At 40.9% G+C, this 21,611-nt stretch overlaps 1 protein-coding gene across 4 annotated transcripts in view; it reads right to left on the bottom strand.

Moving 5' to 3' along the window:
* Nucleotides 1–21,611, bottom strand: part of epha4l (eph receptor A4, like) — a 68,308-nt gene that overhangs the window by 22,102 nt on the left and 24,595 nt on the right. For all 4 annotated transcript variants that reach the window (XM_059330796.1, XM_059330797.1, XM_059330798.1 and 1 more), the window contains exons 4-7: nt 18,846–19,001; nt 9,560–9,895; nt 276–400; nt 24–183 (exon numbers count right to left, since the gene is read on the bottom strand). In XM_059330796.1, coding sequence (XP_059186779.1) covers nt 24–183; nt 276–400; nt 9,560–9,895; nt 18,846–19,001 — 777 coding nt within the window. The remainder of the gene's footprint in view (nt 1–23; nt 184–275; nt 401–9,559; nt 9,896–18,845; nt 19,002–21,611) is intronic.

Raw genomic sequence — 21,611 nt, 5'->3', positions numbered from 1 at the left:
TCATTAAGGCAGGCCGAACTCACCGGAGTTGGTCATGAACTCAAACGGGCCGCTGAAATCCCCGTACCCGGCCGCTGTGCGTGCACGAACATGGAAGACGTAGGAAGTGAGCGGGGTGAGACCCTTGATGTCGGTGTTCCTCGATGAAGTTTTAATGATTCTGTAGCTTCTTTCATTTTGGTCCTGAAAAAGGAACCAAAGAGGAAACAATCAGATGTGTTTTTCCTTCCAGTCTGGTGCTATTTTAGAGGTTCTGTCATCATGGGAGCCCTCACCTTCTCATAGTACTTGACCTCGTACTCCAGGATGACCCCGTTGGCTCTGTCCGGAGGCTGCCAGGCCAGAGAGATGGTGTGTCTTGTGATATCCTTCGCCTGGATGGAAGTCACTGGAGACGGAGCTGGTGAGATGATCAAAGAAAGACAGAAAAAAAAACAGTTTTAGCCCACTGCTTTCTCTCAGTCCTTCATGTTGTTTCAGCCTTTGAGGTCCTAAATCCCACACTTTTTTCTCCTGCTGAAAAAGTCAAACAGTGGGCCAGACAGACCACAAGGCAATCACTTCCATTTATCTTTGAATTTGGCTTCTATTTAAAGTAAAAGGCGTTACAGAGCGGTACTGTATGACCACACAGCTGGATTGCCAAAGAGAGTATGGCGATACTCTACTTCTGAACTAATGGTTGGCATCAATAAAGGTGATCCAATTTCCCCTCGGCTGACGCTAGCAGCCACTTTTCCTATAAGCTGGCAAAATAATGCCTAACCTCATTTTCTGCAGATACTGCGGTCACCCTGGGAAAGCTTGCGTCGCAACAAAGTTCGCCTCAGAAAGCTTGCGATGAGCTCAACGCCTTTGCTTTTTTATATTGTCTTCAAGAGAGCAAATCAATTGGTTTTCATTAAAGCTGCTGTGAGCGATCTTATCCGGAGCCCTTTCTGCTGCAGCTGATAATGAGGCCATATTTCAGGCAGCCGTGCTATCTGCGTTCAGACGCCTTTAACATGTGAAGGTTAAAGCACAGATAATGGCTCACACTCGTCCCCTCCCTCCAGCGTGTCGCCGCTGCACAAATCAAACCTCTATCTTCAGGGAGTGTGACAACACTAAAATTGGGTCATACACACTCTTGACACTGCAAAGAGACATCCATAGGAGAGATAGTGTTGTAAACAGCCAAAACACTTGTGCACAGATTGAGTTTTGAGCAGAGAAGAAGATATATGGTGGGAAAGGTGGAGATATAGACCACGGAACAGTAGGTTGAATCATAGACTGTATATAAAGACGGATGAAGGGCTGGATGTGAGCAAAACCTTACAAAAAAATACATTTTTTAAAGTTTCTGACATTTTAGGGCCTTCTTATCACGTTAATGTGTGTTCAACAGTTCATTTTTATAACATTTATGTTATTTGATGCTATTAAAAGGGGGTGTACCGTCATGATTGACTCGCGATTGACTCGGGTGGGACCTTACCGTGGCTCCATAGCCCAGTCACAACAATACAATTTGGCATTTTATCTTTTTTAAGTTGGATTTCAGGATTTTTTTAAACCACAAATATGTTGAATATGAATGTTTCTAAATTGCTGCAACCTGTTCTTACTGTGGCACGACTGCAACACATTTTATACATGAGAAGATCGATGTATTAGACACTTTGGTTACGGTTAGGCATCAAAAGCAATTAAAAAGAACAGAGTTAGTTTTAAAAAAAACAGGATGCAAACAATGGTCCCCCGATTTAAAGACCTGGGTTGATTGGTCCCATCCACATCCACTGCCACCTGCTGATGGACCTATGTGACTTTTAACATCACATTGCTTTGTTCCTGGACCACAAAAAAACTACATTTTTCTTAAAAGTTACAAATCAATGTTTCTGTAATTTGTCAAAATGTAAAATGCAAACAAGCTGGACTCCACTAGCTAATAGCTACTACACCAACTGGCTCTAAATGACACCAGCGCTAGATAGCAGCGCACATATCCACAATATTTTTGGCTTCTTGGCAAAATGACTAAATATGCACACACACATTCAGAATGGAGAATTCTTGCATTCACACAATTCATGTGGAAGCTCAAGCCCCCTCTCACAATCACAACTAGCCCCGAAAAACAAACACACAGAAAACACTTCCTCTGATGCCCAGGTAGCATTTCATTGTAGCGTCTGCTCTTACAAGTTCACAAGGAGAGAATGTTTGACCTCTGCTCCTCAGTGATACTGTAACCTTACTCGTTCCAGACCATCTGCCTTTTAAAAAATTACAGTGAGATGATTAATGAGGGGTTCGCGGTCCACCGATTATGATTGGATTATCTATGACATTATATACATTCTCATCACTTTGACCAGGGGCTCCAGGGAGCCTAGCCTTCAAGCTAACGCTAACAAAACCCTGCTTTTAGCTGGGGATTGAGTTCAAACGGGCCTGGAATCCAAGCACCAGCCTCGGATTGAATTTCAGCGGGGTGAAGGAGCGGTTGGAGGGGGAGGCTTTGTGACTGCTAGGCGTTGTGATGGAGATGGAGCGGGAGAGGGATGGGATTGCAGACATCTTTTGGTAACTAGATTAACCCAAGGTTGTGTAATCCTGTTGGCCTAATGTGTTGCGTCTCCGTTAAACAATTAGATGGCGGCCATTTGTATGCCTCCGATCAATCTTACCCGGCAGCGAGAGCCAATTTGAAGGCCCTCCTGGGGCCGACCAGGGACGCTCCGGCTCAGAGAGAAAACCCATGAGGGGTCACGGGACTCTGTGCCCCCGAGGTAATCCACACATCCATCTTTCCTCCAAAGATGACAGATATGGCAATTTAATCGTGTTCGCCTCCTCTTGTTGCATTTTTATTTTTCCCTCGGCTAATGTGAGGATAAAGATGAGTGATTTTCTGAGTGGTCCCTTCTGAGATTCCCTACGTGAGACTGCAAGGTTAGAAACAGCCAGATGCATGATAGGTGATCCATCAAGGCCAAAGTTTCTTCTTCTTTTTTTTTAAGACAAATTAGTCAGAGGAGTGCCTAAAAAGCAGGGACATGGAAAATACTGTTAAACCGTGCATGCAGCAAGTGTGCGGAGCTGATGCAAGAGTCAACCTGGCATGACTAGAAAAGTTTAACCTGAGGCTGAGACTTGGGCAGACCATGCGAGACAAGCTGGCACCTTTGTAAATGAATTTAAATATGTGGGGCAGATCTGTAATTTCTTACAGCCTCCTGAACGCGTGGGCAAAAAAACGCTGGAGGAATAATAAGTGTTAGACGCAATGAATATTCAGATCTCATTTCAGAATTGTGTGCTCCAAAAAAAAATCATTCACGGCCACACAGATACAGTATGCACACACACACACACACACACACACACACACAGTACCTCATTACACAAACAGAGGGACAGAAATTCACATAGAAAAACACACACCTAGTGCTATTATCTCACACAGACAGCAAAAGACTCAATCATGACACCTATGCATACATTATGATAATATAATAAGTAAAAACCAGGCACATAGTGTTCTGGGTTGTTTAAAATCACTCCCCTGGGACAATAGTGCGTCAATTTTTTTGCAGACATTCGTGAGGTTTTGTCGCTGCATGGAACATTTTAAGCAAGAGCGTTTGTCTTCGCGAGCATGTTCATCACAAAGTATTTGTGTTGGGAGCAGCAGCTGTGGTCGGCGCGAGCAGTTGAATATGCGGTCGATTACAGTTTGACATTAAAAGAGACAGGGGCCAGGGTGCACATGTGGTTGCCAGATTGGAGCCTGGTTGCCAGATTGGAGTCACTGTATTTTGCTGCCGCTGAGGAAAAATAGCCGAGGAGGGAGCCGTTTTTCAGGGTGTCGAGAAAAATGGCTCCTGCGTACGAGATCCTTCTCCCCCGCCTGTAACGCCCGCTTCCATCTCCCCGAACACATTTCCACATGTACGTCTGTCCGATTTGCCAGAGATGGAAACTCACACATGTGCGCTGACAGACGTGCCCACACACACACACTCTCATGCACTAATTCACTTTTAGTCACCTAAAGCCTGCCAAGTATTTTGTATTGAGACATAAACACCTCCCTCTCTGACTCGCTCTTTCCCTCTTTCTCACACATACACACGCATAAAGTGCTTGATCCCATAAAAGGGGGGAAAAACATCCATTTACAGCCAGGGGTCAGTTCAAAGCCTGGACACCCCCCTCCCGCACTCTCCCCCCACTTTCCTCATGCAGTCTGGGTGAAAGGGTTACACCCCGACTGATTTACGACTAGAGTTGTTCATGGCGAGACGTGGAATCTGACCTCTTCATACACACACAAATGCATGCGTGGTCACAGAGGCATGCACATGCAATCAGCAACACTCTTAATTTTTGTCCCCCGGCGTACAACCCCGATAGTAAAAAAAAAGTTGGAATGCTGTCTGAAATGTAAATTTTTTTATTTTTTTTGATAATTTGCCAGTCCTTTTCGACATATATCAATTTTTTTAAAAACGTACAGAGAAAATATATTTAATGTTGACACTGACACATTTTAGTGTTTTTTTTTTGTTCTGAATGTACTCATTCTGAATTTGATGCCTGCAAAATGTGGGACAGGGATGTGTTTACCACTGTGTTACATCACCTTTTCTTCCACCTTCTACACTCAGTAAGCGTTTAGGAATTTAAGGCACTAATTGTGGAAATTTTGAAAGCAAAGTTATTTCATCCTCGCTTGATATAGGACTGAATTTTTTGTGCTGGTAACAATTAGAGTGGTCCAATTCCTCTTTAGCCCACAAGACACAATGTCCATGATTACTATGGACTCATCAGACCACAGAACATTTTTCCACTGTGCATCAGTCCATCGTAGATGAGCTCAGGACCAGAGAAGTTGGCGGCGTTTCTGGTTATTGTTAATATATGCCGTTTTTCCTGCATGGAGATTCTGAATTTGCTTGCTTTTCTGCAGTGTTACCGAGCCTGTGAAGTAATGTCTTCTGATTTTTAATGCAGTGCTGCTTGAGGGTCAAAGGTCATAGCCATTCAATGTTGGTTTTCAGCCAAAATTTAAATTTCTGCATTGACAGACATTGTTTTAACTGATTATTTTCCCACACAGTCCTTGGTTGTGAATGCCCCTTTCATACTATGATACTATCACCTGTTACCAATCAACCTGTTCACCTGTGGAATGTTTCAAACAGGTGTTTTTTTTAAACGTTTCACAACTTTCCCAGTCTTTTGTTGCTGGCATCACATTCAGAGTAGGCATATATTTACAAAAAATATGAAGTTGAATATAGTCTTTGAACAGTTTTCAATGGATTACATGTAAAAAAAAAAAAAAAAAAAAGGATGAGAAAATTATTGCATTTTGTTTTATTTAATTCAAAGTTTTATTTCTCCACTTGCTCCATTTTCTTCTCACGCAAATACGCAAATAAGTGCTCCTCCCTTTCAACCTGCCTGCCTCACTTCTTCCCTTCTAACCGACATCTGAACCTTTATGGAAAGGCAGTGGCAGGGGTCGCTTTTCCACAGCGTTTATAAATCCCAATAAAGCTATCATAATAAATGTGTAATCCACGGTGTCTGGATGAGGGGAGGCGATACAGAGAGAGGGACAGCCACAGATGACTGGCTGGATTACCAGCGGCTGAAACCAGAGCTTCCAAAGCCCCTACCGAGCATTAGCAGGAAGAAATCCAATCAGTCTGGAGCTATTCTCTTTAACACGCACACACACACGCACACAAATTAGAAGAGACCCGCACACCCAGAGACACATAGAGGACATTGTTTGAGAGGCAAATGTAGATCATCTCCATCCGCGAAACATTCTGGGTAAGACATTTTCTCACTTTTAGCCAAGCATGCAGTCACTTCTGCACATGTGCAAACACACACACACACACACACACACACACACACACACACTCTCTTCTACTTCTATCTTTGTGAGGACCCTCATTGGAACAGTGAATTCCCTTGCAAGGTTATAATAATTTTGGATTTTTCATTAGTTTTAGTTTTAATTTTGTTGTGAATTTTTGTTTTCAAATTCAGTTAGTTTTAATTAGTTTTTAGAGTGAGTTTGCTAGTTTTAGTTTAGTATTTTTTTTTAAAATGCTTTAGTTTTAGTGTTAGTTTTAGTTTTTTGTAATGGGGTATTTGTTGGGTGGGAGATTAAAAGAGGTCACAGTAAATTTAGCCTTTATTTCCTTTTCCTCTTATCCATTTTCACTATGTATGAAAAAAGTTGACAAAGACCAAAATGAAGGACATTTTCACTATAAATTTAGTTAGTTTTGTAACCACACAATACAGTTTCAGTTAATTATCATTATCATGTAACCTTAACCCTTAAAACAAAGTCTGAAATCTAAAAAAAAAGCCTTTAAAGAAGTGAGGACCATCCTCACTTTGCAAAAATGTCCTCACTCTGTTGGTTAAAAATGTGTCCCGGTCCTCACTATGTAGGAAGTACAAGAACACACACACACACACACACCATAATAGAGCTTCCAGCTGCAAGCTTCATATAACTAATCCCGGGGAACAGTTGTGAAACATGCACCAGTGACGAGCCAAAGGCAACATCATCTATATCTTACAACTCCAAGTCAGCAGATTAGCCTGGAGCAACCTCAGGGGGACATCGCTGTGTGTGTGTTACTATGTCTTTGTTTGAATCCATGTGTGAGAGTGTGCACTTTGGAGTTTTTGCACAACTCTAGTGTGACCATACTGACATGCTATCAAGAGCCCTCGGCCTGGACTCTGGGGTGTGCTCCATTACAGCTCACACACATGCCTGTCTGGCAGGACTCGTAGCTCTCCCACAGGCAGCGCATCCATTCATCTCTATCTTCCTGACCCCAGCTGATAAATCAAGCCACTGTGTCCTTAGATTGCCAGTCCAAACCCCTATTCAAGATATTCTCCTTTCCCAGGGATGGAAATTAGTGATAAAAAAGACACAAAAAGGCACTTAGCTTGCCACCCAAGAGCAGAGCAGTAAAAAAGACCAGGGTAATGATCGGCTATAAGTGGAGGAGAGCAGGGAGGGATGAAGTGAAAGGGCCAGGGTCGTAAAATCCATTTGCACAACAACCAGTTACAAAATGGCTAAATGACAAAACAACGGGAGGCTTTGAACGCACCCCCGGGCTAGAGGGCTCTTCTCCAGCTCTGGAGGAGAGGCTGCATTTGTGTGTGTGTTGTACTAGAATAATTACACACACACCATCCAGCAGCATTTGTAATGAACCCTACACAGATCAATACAACTCATCTAATTCATTAGTTTGAGAAGCTAAATATAGCACGTTGCCCCTATCTTCAGCCTAGGCTTCTCATGCCTAATTATGCAAAACTCAAGTGAAATATTGCAGAAAATCATTTCCCACTGCAGAGAATCCATCACCCCCTTGGTAATCACCCAGCCTTAACTCAAATTATTTACAGCTTTAATAAACATGTTTTGACACGCATATTGCCCCCCCAAAAATACTTCAAGCGCTCAGTGTTAGCAACCTGTGCTCTGCATCAAATATAAGCCCCCCCACACACACTACAAAGCCTCTCTGCCAACATACACTCTTTTCATTGCATACTAAAGCAGGAAAGTCAAGAAAGCAACTTGGATTAGCAAGCAAATTTAGTCAGCCAAGAGCTGAAGAGGATCATTTTATATGATCAACAGCTTCAGGACAACTAGTGAGTGAACTTAAGTTAAGATTATATTTGTCAGCTGCTGTTTCCAATGTCAAGTATTATCTGTCTTTATATTTTCTGTGGTATAACTATGTTTAGTTACTCCCATTTCCTTATAATCTTCTGTTTTTGTACAGTAATTGTCGGCCTTGTAGTGTCAAGAATGCCAAATCTATTTACTTCCACAATTGTTTTACAGCTCTTCCTGTGTCCACCTGGAGTTTTCCCGGTTGGATGTGCCTGCAAACCTTGAAAGGGAGGATAGGAAGGTACACTGATCAGGTGCTTGAACCACCTTAACTGGCCCCTTCTGAAGCAAACTACTAGCAGATCTATCCCAAGCTCCGTCTGGCTGTTCCAGCTCCTCATCCTATCTCTAAGCCCAACACAACATGTTAAATACGGTTGGTCATAGCGAAAAGATGCATTTTGAAAATGTGGAAATCTGACCCACAACCTAAATTCGAAGCCTGGCTAAGGGAGTTGGTTGGTATCCTCCACATTGAAAAACTGAGATACGAGATATCCGGCAACTTACAGAAATTCTACGGTGTATGGAGTTCTATCCTGGAGCACTTGAAACTAGAGTTAACCTCCCTAAACCTAGTCTGACATATTAGACTCACTCAATTGGACACTCACTTTTGACATTACATTGTGCCTCTTTGTTTGTAAATTGTTTTGGTATGTTATGGTATGTGTCAAGTTGTTTTTTTTTGTCTCATTTCTTCATTTCTTCATCTATTTATTTATCTATTTATTTATTTATTTATTTTTATTATTATTATTATTTTTGTGTGTTCTTGAAGAGTACCTATTGTGACATTTGATACACTTAAGTGGAGATTCAATTCTGAAGCACTCAAATGGATTATATTACATTACGTACATTACATTGTGTATACTCTGTTTTGGCATGTCATAGTTTGTGTCTAGTTTTTATTTATTTGCCTTTTATTATTATCTTTATTATTATTTCTGCATGTATGTTATTTGTTACTCTGAAAATTGACAATAAAAATATTTTGAAAAAAAAACCATGTTAAATAGGGTTAAATATATATATATATATTGGTATGTCAATATATCGAGGCAATCAGTGCTGCTTACTTCCAGTCAGATTGACAACCTCCTTATTTATCCTTGAATCAATCAATGCGAAACTGGTTTCTCATGGGAAGCCTTTAACCTTGTTTAATGTAACACTCTGACAAGCAATTGGATTCCTGCAAAAAATATGGACTAACCAAAGCTGCACTTCAGGGCAAAGACGTCCAAATCAGTATTGGTCCTGAAGGTGACTGGCCACACATCCACTTTTCAACATGGTCTCACAGAAATCCGTGAAATAGCCACGGATTTCGCTACAATGCAAGTTAATGACAGTCATATCCCGTGGCTATTCCAACATACAAAGTGATTATCTACATTCACTGAGTGAATATTAAAAAAATAAAACATATATTTCTCGCTAGAAATGTGATCAAAATCCATTTTTATGCAGAAACAAAGTCAAAATATTAATTTTTTCACTAAAAATGAGAGAACTGTCCGCCATGTTTTTTGTTCTGACCGCCGGAACCTTGAAAGTCACGTGACTTGGAACAAACCAATAGGAAAAAATATCCATGGAATAGCCACGGGATATGACTGTCTTTAACTTGCATTGTAGCGAAATTCGTGTCAGTTTCACGGAAATTTGAGCGATTCTGTGGCTATTCCACGGATTTTGACTTAAGCGAAATCCGTGGCTATTTCACGGATTTCTGTGAGACCAGGTTCCCACTTTTCCAAGTCTACTACCATTTTCTTAACCTTAATTCACTCAAACCATCAGTGTTCTTACCAGCCTGGTTGGTGGTGACGGTCACAGACACGGCCTGTTCGGGCCCGGGACTCTGAGTCGAGACTCCGTTAACCGCCCACACCTCGAAGGTGTAGTTGGTGTGGGCCTGCAGCTCGTTGATGGACACCCTGGTTCCCTTCAGGCTCAGCTGCTGGGGGCTGAAGTGGATGCCGTTCCCGCAGGGCTGACAGCGCCGGCCGTCCGGTCCGCAGCGCTTACACACCACATTGTACGTCAAGTCCTGGCGTCCTCCTGAGCTGAGGGGCGGGCTCCACTCCAGGTTTACCGAGGTCTCATTCACATTGGAGATGAGGTGGGCGGGTGCAGACGGAGGGCCTATGGACGAGACGGAAAGAGTTGATGTTATTACCAGTCGTTGCTGAAGGCCAAATGCAGAGCGGGTAAGAAGTTATACAAATATTTCCTTTGGTAGAGAGAGAAAGAGACAGAGAGAGAGAGATTTTTTCACATGAAACAAGAATAGAACAAATTGGTAAATGTATTAACAACACATATAAGAAAAATGTAAATGTGTAATTGACTGGGTTGTCCCTTTATTGAGAGCTGAGGCTTCTTGAATTCCCTTTTAATGTCCTGTCCATTACAGCGAGGGAGGATCCAATTTCACCTCAGTTAATTCGGAACGTTAACTGAAATCCAATAGGCCGCCAGCTTTCTTTCCCATTCATATGTCGAATCAGCTGGAGGTGGCAGAGCGCCCGAGCCCGCTGCTAACAGTGGGACATCATGGCACCCACTCAATAACTTTAGACAAAGTTTGCTTTGGACCCTTTTATTATGTTCCTGCTGTAGTTTTAGATGAGCTGCAGTGGCACAAATATGTGACACAAACTCCCCTGCTCATCACTTTCAATTTACATGTCAGCTCTATTGTAATTAATGTGTTTTTTTGCGTTGCTTTCAAACATAAGCGACGGTAATTGACTTAACTCTCCCCCTCTCTCTCTCTCTCTCCCTCTCTTTCGCTCCCGGTCTCTGTTTTCCCTGTCTCGCTCGCTCGCTCTCTCTCTGACTAATGAAGCGCACGCGAGCGGGCTGGGGGGATCGATGCAGGGTGAAATATGAAAGCTAGTCAGTCCACAGACGAATCATTTCACAACGGAAATTAATTATCAGTGTTATTTTTGGAGGAGCCGAGTGGCAATGAGTGATTTCACAGAGACACAGAGAGCAGCGGAGGGGACAGTGAGTGGGAGTGTGTGCGCGCGCTCGCCCCAAGGAGGAATAAGTGCGCTTTTGTTGCCGCATTAATGGAGACGTGGAAGTGCGATTTTACCCGTGATTCGTGCGTCTTCACAAAATGCTGTATGGACTGGGCTTGCCAGCATTAGTCTGCGAGATTGCAGTGAATGTGGAGGGGAAGCTGAGGCTGTGAGGAGAGATGAAGGACAGAAGGAGAAGACAAACACCGTCTGTTCATCCAGGAAGCAGAAAGCCACTGATTAGTATGGAAGGAGCAGGTCTGGATGGATGGAGAGAAAGGAGGGAGGACAGAAATAGATGGTGGCGGGCGTAGAGGAGTGTCTGTTTAACTGAAAATGACCTAAAGGGTCACTAACACCAGACACAAGCATGAAGATGAAAGGATGCACAGTGCACTATGTTAATATGAGCATTAACTTCCCCTTACCGGCCTATACTATTAATAAATTCTCATTAAAAATAATGATAAAGCTCCCCCAACCCCCACTTTTCCTCCCTCCCTGTTTCACCTCATTCTCTCCGTTTGCTTCTCAGACAATGAGAACAAGTTACAGATGGGGTTTCTAAATTAAGGTGCCTACACCCAAACGTCATTATAATAGCGCTTTTGTCAGTGTGCTAGGTTCAACCAAGCTCTACTCCCTTTCAACACACAATAATGCGCCGCCTGCGATGCACTATGAAGCCATTACTCGACTGTTATCTGGACTTACAGCGTCATAAACTTCACAGGACAAAGGTATAATGTGCTCCAGTCAATGAGAGTGTGCATGCTTCTGTTCTTGTCCGAGCAGGCATAAAAAGGATGAAAATGTGCTTCCAATTGAGGGGATTTGTTATTTCTCACTCACAGACATGATAAAGGAGGTTTAACCCTCTGGAGTCCACAAAAGTGACAGAGCACGACTTCTTCATGATGTCACAATGTAAAAACGAAGCAGCATGGAGCCCTGCTGTCAGCTGAACTCTAAAGTTTTGGCTTTTCAAATTTCCATGTCCAATTTAATGCATCAACCCTTTTTTAGCAAAGGTAAAAAACACACCTCGAAGTGTATTAACATGATTTAACTTTTATTGCAGAGATTTTTCTAATTTAGCTTTGTGCATTGAGCATTTGTGATGCAATCTTTTGTGCTTACTGTTTTTTTTTTTAATAATTTCTTTGTGTTTTTTATGTGTGTTTTTGTCATTTTTGTGTGTTTTTTTGTGTTCAAAATGTTTATCCAGTAAGTCAAAATGAAAAAAATAATCAGGTCATATAGGTGAGGTTGTCTTGAAAACAATGATACCAACATGGCATCGTAAAGAAGTTTAAGTGGTTTATACAGACAGAATGAAAAGGAGTCCAAAACCGACAAAATAGCCCCAAACTCCAATGGGTAAAGTAATGTGAATGCCTAGACTTCCAAGGATTAAGGAATATCTACATATTTATATATTATAGCTGAGTAGTTAGTGTACAGACATGAGGGTGACACTGATCTTCTTATAAAACTCAAATAAGTGCATTTCTTAAGATGTAGTGGATAAATATGCTAATATGACATCATTGTCCTGAAATGTGTACATGTGTCAGCAGTGTGTGTATAGTCGCCTCTGGAACTATTTTATACAGCTTTGGAACAATATTTTGTTTGTTTGTTGCTATGACAAGAGTTTCAATAGCGCTATATAACTTTATGACTGTATAAAGTCTTAAACACATTCCACCATATGTCAGTATTCCCCCATGCATTCCACACACACACACACACACACACACAAACTACCTTTGGCTGTACCTGTCGCTCTCCCAGAATGCACCATTGGGAGCAAGGGAGCGTGGGAGAGCCGTCAGCTGTGACTGACACCCGGTAATTAATCCTAGGAGAGAGAGTGGCGGCGGGGGGAGACGCTCACACAACCCTGTACAACGTTCGCTCAACACGGCCTTAAAATTCACACTCCTTCCGGGTGGATTCCAGGGGGAGACTTAGAAACTTTCTCCTGCACAAAGTTGGTGATTTCTTTTTCCGAGAGGACGTTTTCCGTTCATTTACGACTTCGCAATTTGCCCCGAGCCCTTATTTCTTTCTTTCTTTCCTGTCGCTCGATCTCCCCCTTTCTTTAATCTGTCTTTCTCATTTCTCCTCCACTCCCCTTTTTTCCAGCTTTCCTCTCCACCTCCTCTCTTCTTTCATCCCTCTCTCCTTCTGTCTCTTTCTATCAGTAATTGTTAGCCGAGTGTTGTGCAGGGCCGAGGTAGAGAGCAGGCTAAATTGGCCAGAACGTCGGCCCCGCTATTACTATCCGGCTGGGATTCATTCAGCGCCCCCCCCTCGAGCCCTCCCCGACCTGCGTTCATTCCTCACCCCGTCCCTCCCTCTTCCTCCAACAAACCGCTGCTAAGAAAACTGGGCAAATCTGAGAAACACATCAAGGGCCAGCAGAAACCCCAAAATGGAGAACACTCCCTCCTTCTAACCTGAAGAGAGTGGAGCAGCCGGCTCCCACGGGTGTCTGTCCCTGCTCCTTATTACTGCTCTGTGGTGGACATGTGTGTATTTATACTCACCCACAGTAATTCATGTTTCTGGCAATTTTAGCCTGAAAATATTTTAATATTGCAAACTAAACACTCTGTTGCTTTTAACAGCACCCCCCCCCCCCCCTCCTCCTTTTTTAGCATGATTGTACACATTTTTGTGTTTTTAATGTTTGTTTCTTAGTGTTTTTTATATGAGCCTGTCAAAAACGAATTTCTGTCACTCGTGACAGACAATAAAGTTCTATCTATCTATCTATCTATCTATCTATCGATCGATCGATCGATCGATCGATCGATCTATCTATCTATCTATCTATCTATCTATCTATCTATCTATCTATCTATCTATCTATCTATCTATCTATCTATCTATCTATCTATCTATCTATCTATCTAAACTGAATGAGCTGCAATTTGTGTTTTGTGTAGAGCTGGGCAATTCATCCAATTCGGCTGGTGTTTTTTAAAAATGATTTTGGTTTCCATTGATTATGAAACAAGATGAAGATCAAGATAAAATGATTAGGTAACACTTTACAAAAACCAACTAGGTGATGTTTACAGATGGTTTATAGGCCAATTTACAAAGTGCTATACATATTTAATCATCAAATGTTTTAAACCAATTTCTTAAAGGTATATAAATCATTTCAAAATCATTAACATGCTTAATATGGTGATTAAAATGTTAAAATGAGTGCAACTAAAACTATTGATAAACTATTAATTATAATTCAATTGTTTGATATTGGTAAAGTAACTATAAACTTACATTAATATACCATCTATTTGTCATTTATAAATGATGTAGTTAGTTAAACATTAATAAATTATGTATTTTCCATTCTAAATGGCCTATATACGGTTTATAAATGATGATTAAACATTGTTCTGTTTACCATTTATAAATGATGGTTATTGTAAAGTGTTACCAATGATTATTTTGCCTCATTCTGTATCACGATGATGCTCTTGTGTTGTCTTATGTTAGAAATCCAGCCGTCACCTTCCTTTACAGTGGTGAACCTGTTTTTGCGAAGTTAATGACTGAATATAGTTTGTTTGAATATAGTTTGCCAAACTTTTGAATATATGTTGTTTTCATTATGTTGCCGCAGTGCACAACAACATATTTAATCTGAATTATTTTAGCCTTTTTTACATATTGAGAATACCGTATACTTAGTAAATATTTTGTTTGTAATTTATATTCTATTAATATATTGAAAGTATATATAATATAAATAATAATATATAATACATTTCATTATTATTATACTGACATAATTGTATTTTCTACCCACTGACTTCACCAAACAAACTTAATGTTGTTGTTGCATAAATGTATATTTACTTAAACTTTTAAGTAAATGATCTGCTCAAAGTTCTATTTTTTTATACCTTTGCCTGTTGTGAATCTCGTGGCTTCACAATATTGACAAAAAAAACTTGAGAAATAAAAAGTGGTGTGGTTCATAAATAACAGCAAGAACCACAAAAGTAAGATAGACAGCAGAAACAGTGCAGCCAAGCCATGAAGCGCAAAAGCTAGACAAAAAAAAAACAGAAAAGAAAACCACATAAAAGTGTTTAAAAAAAAGATTTTCTTCTCTCTCTTTTTTTTTTAAGTAATATAACGCGTTTATGTTGCCAGGTTCCTTTGGGCAGATTGATTCAACGTGTGGGAGGCAAGTGTGTCTCTCGTTTCTAATCTGGAAAGCGAGTGTTTCAAACAAATGTAGCAGCGTACATTAATCGATGATCAGAAGAAAAATTGCTGCAAACGAGCAAAGATGCAAGACAGGCGCTGACAGGCAGACTAGAGCAGGAGGAGCAGTCACACAATGACGGAATTACACAACATCCAGTTTTAATCATCATCTTGCATCGCTAGACTCCGAGCTAAGAGAGGGGAAAAGCGTTTTCTATTACCCATACACACACACACACATACACAGACCCAATTACCAGAGATGCTGGCTCTTTCCCAGCCTGACCTTCAGCAAGGCAAACTGGGAAATGACTTTAAGAGGCTTTTTTTCCCCCTTCATCTGCTCTGTTCGTGACTCTGAGTGGGTTTTGAGAGAAACAGAGAGAGAGTGAAAACAAGATGTGGATGAGGAGGGATGTTGAGTGACAGCTGTAATTACAGAGTTTTAACATGTGGGTGAGAAGTAAAAAAAAAAAAAAAAATTCACGAGGAAGGAAAACAGCAGACGACAGACAGGGTGAGAGTTCAAAGATCAAATGTTGAGCGGCTGACGAGGCGGGGCAAAGGTCGGAGAGGGAGTCCGGCTAATGTTCAGTTCCTCACTGCGGACTTTGGAACGTAGTGCAGCGCGGTCCTGTAAAATAAGCCAAGTAATGAGCTTTGACAGCTGTTGCTTGCAGCAGCCATACTCAAATGCCACAGTGACTAACAGGACAATGGGGATGAGCTCCAAGATCATGCATTCAAATAAGGCAGAGTAACTCAATATATTAGTGACGGGACAGAACAGTAAGGGGGAGGCGTGTGACACAGTAATAAGGCTTGTGTTGCTGATACAATTAGTGCTGTGTCAGTTGGCGAAAAATAAATGGCATACTATTTCGATAATCTTTTTTTTTTTTCATGGAAAAATGGCAGAAAATGCTGTTTTCTTGCACAACATGGTCTCACAGGAATCCGTGAAATAGCCACAGATTTGCTTAACTCAAAATCCGTGGAATAGCCACGGAATCACTCAAATTTTCATGAAACTGACACGGATTTCGCTACAATGCAAGTTAATGACAGTCATATCCCGTGGCTATTCCAACATACAAAGTGATTATGTACATTCACTGAGTGAATATTTAGAAAATAAAACATATATTTCTAGATAGAAATGTGATCAAAATCCATTTTTATGCAGAAACTAAGTCAAAATATTGATTTTTTCACTAAAAATGACAGAACTGTCCGCCATGTTTTTTGTTCTGACCGCCGGGACCTTAAAAGTCACGTGACTTGGAACAAACCAATAGGAAAAAATATCTATGGAATATCCGAAATCCGTGTCAGTTTCACATAAAATTTGAGTTATTCCGTGGCTATTCCACGGATTCCTGTGAGACCAGGTTGGTAATAAGGCTTGTGTTGCTGAAACAATTAGTGCTGTGTCAGTTGGCGAAAAAGAAATGGCAAACTATTTGGATAATCTTTTTTCTTCATGGAAAAATGGCAGAAAATGCTGTGTTCTTTGCAGTAAAAATGTGGACATAATAAAAATGATGAGCCCTATTTGGTGGTTAATCCTATATTGATGTTTTATTGCTGTATTATTTAGCGATCTATCTTAAAAAAAGCAGTACATTCTTCAAGTGGAAAACCACCTAAATTAAGATTTCCAATATGTTATTTCCAGGGCTCAATGGATGTTTGTGAACATGAACTTCTCCCTCTCAGCGCCAGAAACCAGAGAAGTAAATCTCTAACTTGTGATGTCAACAAGTATTTAAGTCTGGAGCTGCTCCATAGACAATGAATGGTAGACTGATTTTATGGACCCACAGAATGTTTGATGTCTTTCTTTATACCCACATGAGTTTTATTCTATTGTAGTTTTCTCTGTTCTGAACCAGAACATGTACACATATACTCTGAACACTCTCCTGTAACGACTGGTTTGGTTTCTTTGCCCTGTAACTCTTGTACTTTTGGTTTTTGTGAGTTCATGTTTAGCATTTTTGGAATGTCTTAGACCAATCTGCATAATATAATAAGAGTTTTGAAATGGGGATAGTTCCCTTTTAATTTGAAAAAACACACCAATTAAATATTTTGAATCCAAATCCAATTAATTGCTTACTTTTTTTCAGACTAATTGATTAATCAATTCAATGTTGCAGTTAAGACTTGGCAATATGGATCAATTAAAATGTCACAATACTTTTTCAATGAATAATTGGATATTGTGACAATATTGATGAAATTATTGGTAAATACTTCCAAATAAGATTTTCACTAAATATATAGTTACATAGTATTTTCACAGTATTTTCTAGACACCTAGAACCCTTTATTGTAATGCATTTATTCCATTTGACGATATAAGGATATCCAAAATTGAAGGCGATATCTAGCTCAGATCACAATGTTGATATCATATTGATATATATTGCCCAGCTGTAGTTGCAGCTCTAAAATATTGCTCTTCCAAGACATTCTCACTTAAATAAACACTAATTTTCCTACTTTCTTTTGCCTGTTTATATGACACAAGTCCTACAGATTCATAAAAGCTTTTCTTCCTGCTGGTCCAACTCAACTCTTTCAGAGTTTAGTGACATTTGGAAAGACATTGCAAAAATAGCTCAGCGATCGGCACTAAGCACCAAAGATGGTGCCAGAATGAACAATATAACAGATTGAAGATTACCATCTTGTCCCTCATATTCGTGATGATGAAAATATTCCACAATAGGATATTGTTTATGATGTTGCATGGATGCCGTGCAGCATGGGAATAATCAGGCCGCTCAGTGAAGTGGTGTAGTTTGGACAGTTAAGTGTTAGGCAGGAGGGCTTCGGCTGCTCGTCTGATCCAATAAACTGTTCTGCTGAGTGATGAATCCACAGGAACTTGACAGCTCATTGGAGCAAAAATGCAAGCCAACTATGAGCTAAGCTACTAAACAGATGTTTGGATTGTTAAATTGTTTTATGAGACACACTCAGTCATACACAAAATGCTGTCATATATTGTTATTTTCCTGATAAATGAGAGTGTAGGGCTTTGTGTGTTTTCTCTGTTTGTGTATATTTCTACCAGTATGAACTCTCAGTTCTGTGACTCAGAGAGGGAATTAAGTCTTAAAAAGGAAGAGGTGTCATTAGGCAGCAGCATTGTTAACAATATTTGTTATCGCAAGCACAATGAGTCAGGTTGGAAGATTCACCAGCGGTTGACTCATTCGTCCAGATGAAGCAGAGTGAGAAATAAAAAACTCTTCCCTCCAGCTTGATGCATTCCCGTATTTAGTCTCTTTTTCTTTCTCCTTGGCACCTTGCCCTCTTTCTCTATCACATCTTATTCATTCTCTGCATACATCTCCGGCTTTTTCCATCTGCCCTTGTTTTTCCACCTTTTTCTTCACCTCCCTGTGTCTCCGCTAACATCTTATCTCTATTTGTCTCTCTCTATCCTTCTCGCCCTCCTCTGTTGTTGTGCAGCCTCTCTGTGGAAGACTGGATCTGGGATGCAGAGGTTTATACCCTCATTAGTTCTCTGTCACCGTGACTGATCACTAAGTACCACCTGGAATCAAAAGACACCTATTAAACCAGCAGCCGGCTGCTTTATGTGTGTGTAGAAAGGCTGTCTCTGCGTGCGAGCAGGTAATACAGGATGACATTGAAAGAGAGAATCCATGACCATGTTAAAGCAATCCCTCTGTGTGTGTTCTTCTTCACACACTGTTGTCTTACTCATACAGCATACATGGCAAGTACATGTTATTTATTCCTTTTCATTACAATGCACTGTTAGTGTCAGATGTGGGTGTACTTACGGGTGCAGGGCATGGACGCTGGGTCCGTTTCAGAGCGGAAGTATCCCTTGTCGCAGACGCAGGAGGTGGATCCCTCCCTGACGGAGTAGCTGTGGAGCGGACACTTGAAACAGGTGGTATCGGTGGCTAGAGCGCGGTAGTAACCAATCTTACAGGCTGAAAAACAACAAGGACACAGAGGAGGAGGGTAAGTATTAGATATGAGTATATTGTGCACAGCTCTTTTAGAGGAAGGCCGTGTTTCATCTGGATAGTCTGGCTCCAGTCCTTTTCTCAATGTTCCCTTGTTTCCCACTGCAGATACCAGGGCTGACTTACTTTTTTTAATTTATTTTTTTATTGTGCAATAATACAATACAGTGACATAGACAGACAGGGAGTGAATATTAAACAACAAAAATAATGGTACCCCTGTGTGTTTGTGTGTGTGCGTGTGTGTGTGTGTGTGCGTGTTTCAGTTATAGATCTGGTAGTTAAGTATTAATATATGATAATAAATATTATGTATCATTATTAGGCAGAGAAAGTGGTACTACTAAAATGTAAATAGAACTAAAAAAAATATATATATATATATCTATCTCTCTCTCTCTCTCTCTCTCTCTCTCTATATATATATATATATATATATATATATATATAATATATATAATATATATATATATTAACATAACATAACATAATATATATATAACAATAGGGCTGACTAACTTAATAGAGTCAAATCCTGGACCCGACCCAGAATAAGTCTTTCCAATACGGATATAGTGATGAGCAGTTGGACCGATCTGCGCTCTAACATCAATCAGGCAATGTTCTGTACAACTGATCCAGGAACAACTTCACTTATTCTCAACAGCTGAACCCAAGACCAAGACAATCCCAAGTCCATCGAGGCATGATAAGTGCAAGACTTAAAAAAAGTTGTCTCGAGATCAGACTTGAGAGCCAGACCGTACTTGGATACTACAGCTGCTGTGACATCTTCTTTAACGTGACACTTAATGGATTCTTTCAACAGCAACCAAACAATTTGTCTGGGAAGTGGTTGACTGACTGACAAAACAGCATTTCCATATCTTATAAATCAATTTGGAAGCTACATTCAGAAAACAAATCACACATGGAATTGGTATAAGTCTTTGTCTAAGGTTTTGAAGTAGGAGATGTTGCCATAGCATTGCACTTGACATCATCAAATAATTGTTTTCCAATGGAAGAGAAGAAAAGAACTCTGTGATCTTTCCCATTTTCACCCAATTAGCAACAAGAAAACAATATGTTGCCCAGAGGCTCCTACTTTTTTCTCCCCAATTCTCTTTCCCTTTGTCTTCATTTTCCATCTTCAGTGCTTTCTCCCCTTTCTCCTTTCTCACGAACCTGCATTCTATTATCAGAAACAACACAACGGGAGTAAAGGGCGCTATTTCCTCTGACAAAAACAGGAGATCAAATAACTACCTCTTGTCTGTCTCACAAATTTAAGCTATGCTCAATTGGCAAGACTTGGGGGTGCAATGAAACCAGAGCCATTGGCATTTCAGACCATTTAACAAACAAATGCCACCACACTTGGCACACCAGGAGCTCTGTTACTCTCACAGGGCTGTTTTTGCCTAACATCCACAGACACACACACCTAAACACACACACACACACACCTCAGCTTGAAATGGTAACCTAAGTGACACTTTTCCTACTTTTGGCGACAGTGCTCGCCTTTCTTTTGAGTGACAGTTTGATTGGAGGGCTCGTGTTTCAAGGAGTTTCTCACTCGTCTATCGGTTTCTATAATGGCTAGGGAAGCCTAGCAGGGTTATGTTTCACCCTCTGAGCACTGAACCAGAAGAGAAGGACAAAAGAACAATTCTCTGCGAGGTGTGGCGCAGACAGTCGCAACACCGATTGGACCAAATAACCTGTCAGTCAATGAGGCCGCCATGTGCTTGGCAATGAGATTGGGGCTGCAGGCTTGGTGATTCTGTGTGTCTGTCTTGTTATGAAGTAAAAAGACCCATTGGAGACAGATGGGTGAATTCATACCCCAATATAAATCAGATAATTACACACTTATAGTCTGCGGGGGGAAAGCAATCCCACATACCCCCTGTACACACACATATAGAGTCGTCACAAGCATACACACAACCCAGATCTAAAAGTGCATTTGAAAGGCATGGATTGTGATACCACAATCATAAATACATCAGGGGATCCTACATACAAAAGAGCCGTCACATAAACAAACTCCCACATGTTCACCACACTAGAAATCAAATCAATGCCTCTCCACACACACCGCAGTGAGGAGGAAGTCCGTCCTCCAACAAAAACACACATTCCACCAACTGCCCGACACGCTCACACGTACAAACAGAAAAAGAAATCCACAAACCCCCTAAAATACTGGGAAATCCCTCTCTTGGAGGCGTAATAAAGTCAGCTTCTTTTGCCCTGCAGCCGCTCTCCTCCAGCAGCTGGATTAGGGCAGCGTGGCGTTAACCGGGCTGGGCTAGCTGCTACCTGCTGAGCCATTCTTTGCCCGTTCCCACTCAGTCAATCAGGGCTAAATCCCTGCCGCTTCACTCGCTAACGCTAAGCTAAGGGTCTCTTTGATTGTAGCCTGCAGGGGTGCGTGAAGCCTCCGCTCCTTTTCTTAGTGGTTGCAGAAAAAAGTAGAGAGATTACTCGGGAGGTGCTTTGTGTTATCTCTCTATCTTTAAAGCAATCTTTCAACACCCAGTGTCATCACTAGAGACAGAGGGA

This window comes from Centropristis striata, chromosome 4 (assembly GCF_030273125.1).
Source record: "Centropristis striata isolate RG_2023a ecotype Rhode Island chromosome 4, C.striata_1.0, whole genome shotgun sequence".
Taxonomy (NCBI): Eukaryota; Metazoa; Chordata; class Actinopteri; order Perciformes; family Serranidae; genus Centropristis; species Centropristis striata.
Note: the sequence above shows the minus strand (reverse complement) of the source record. Positions and strands in the feature narration are given on the sequence as shown.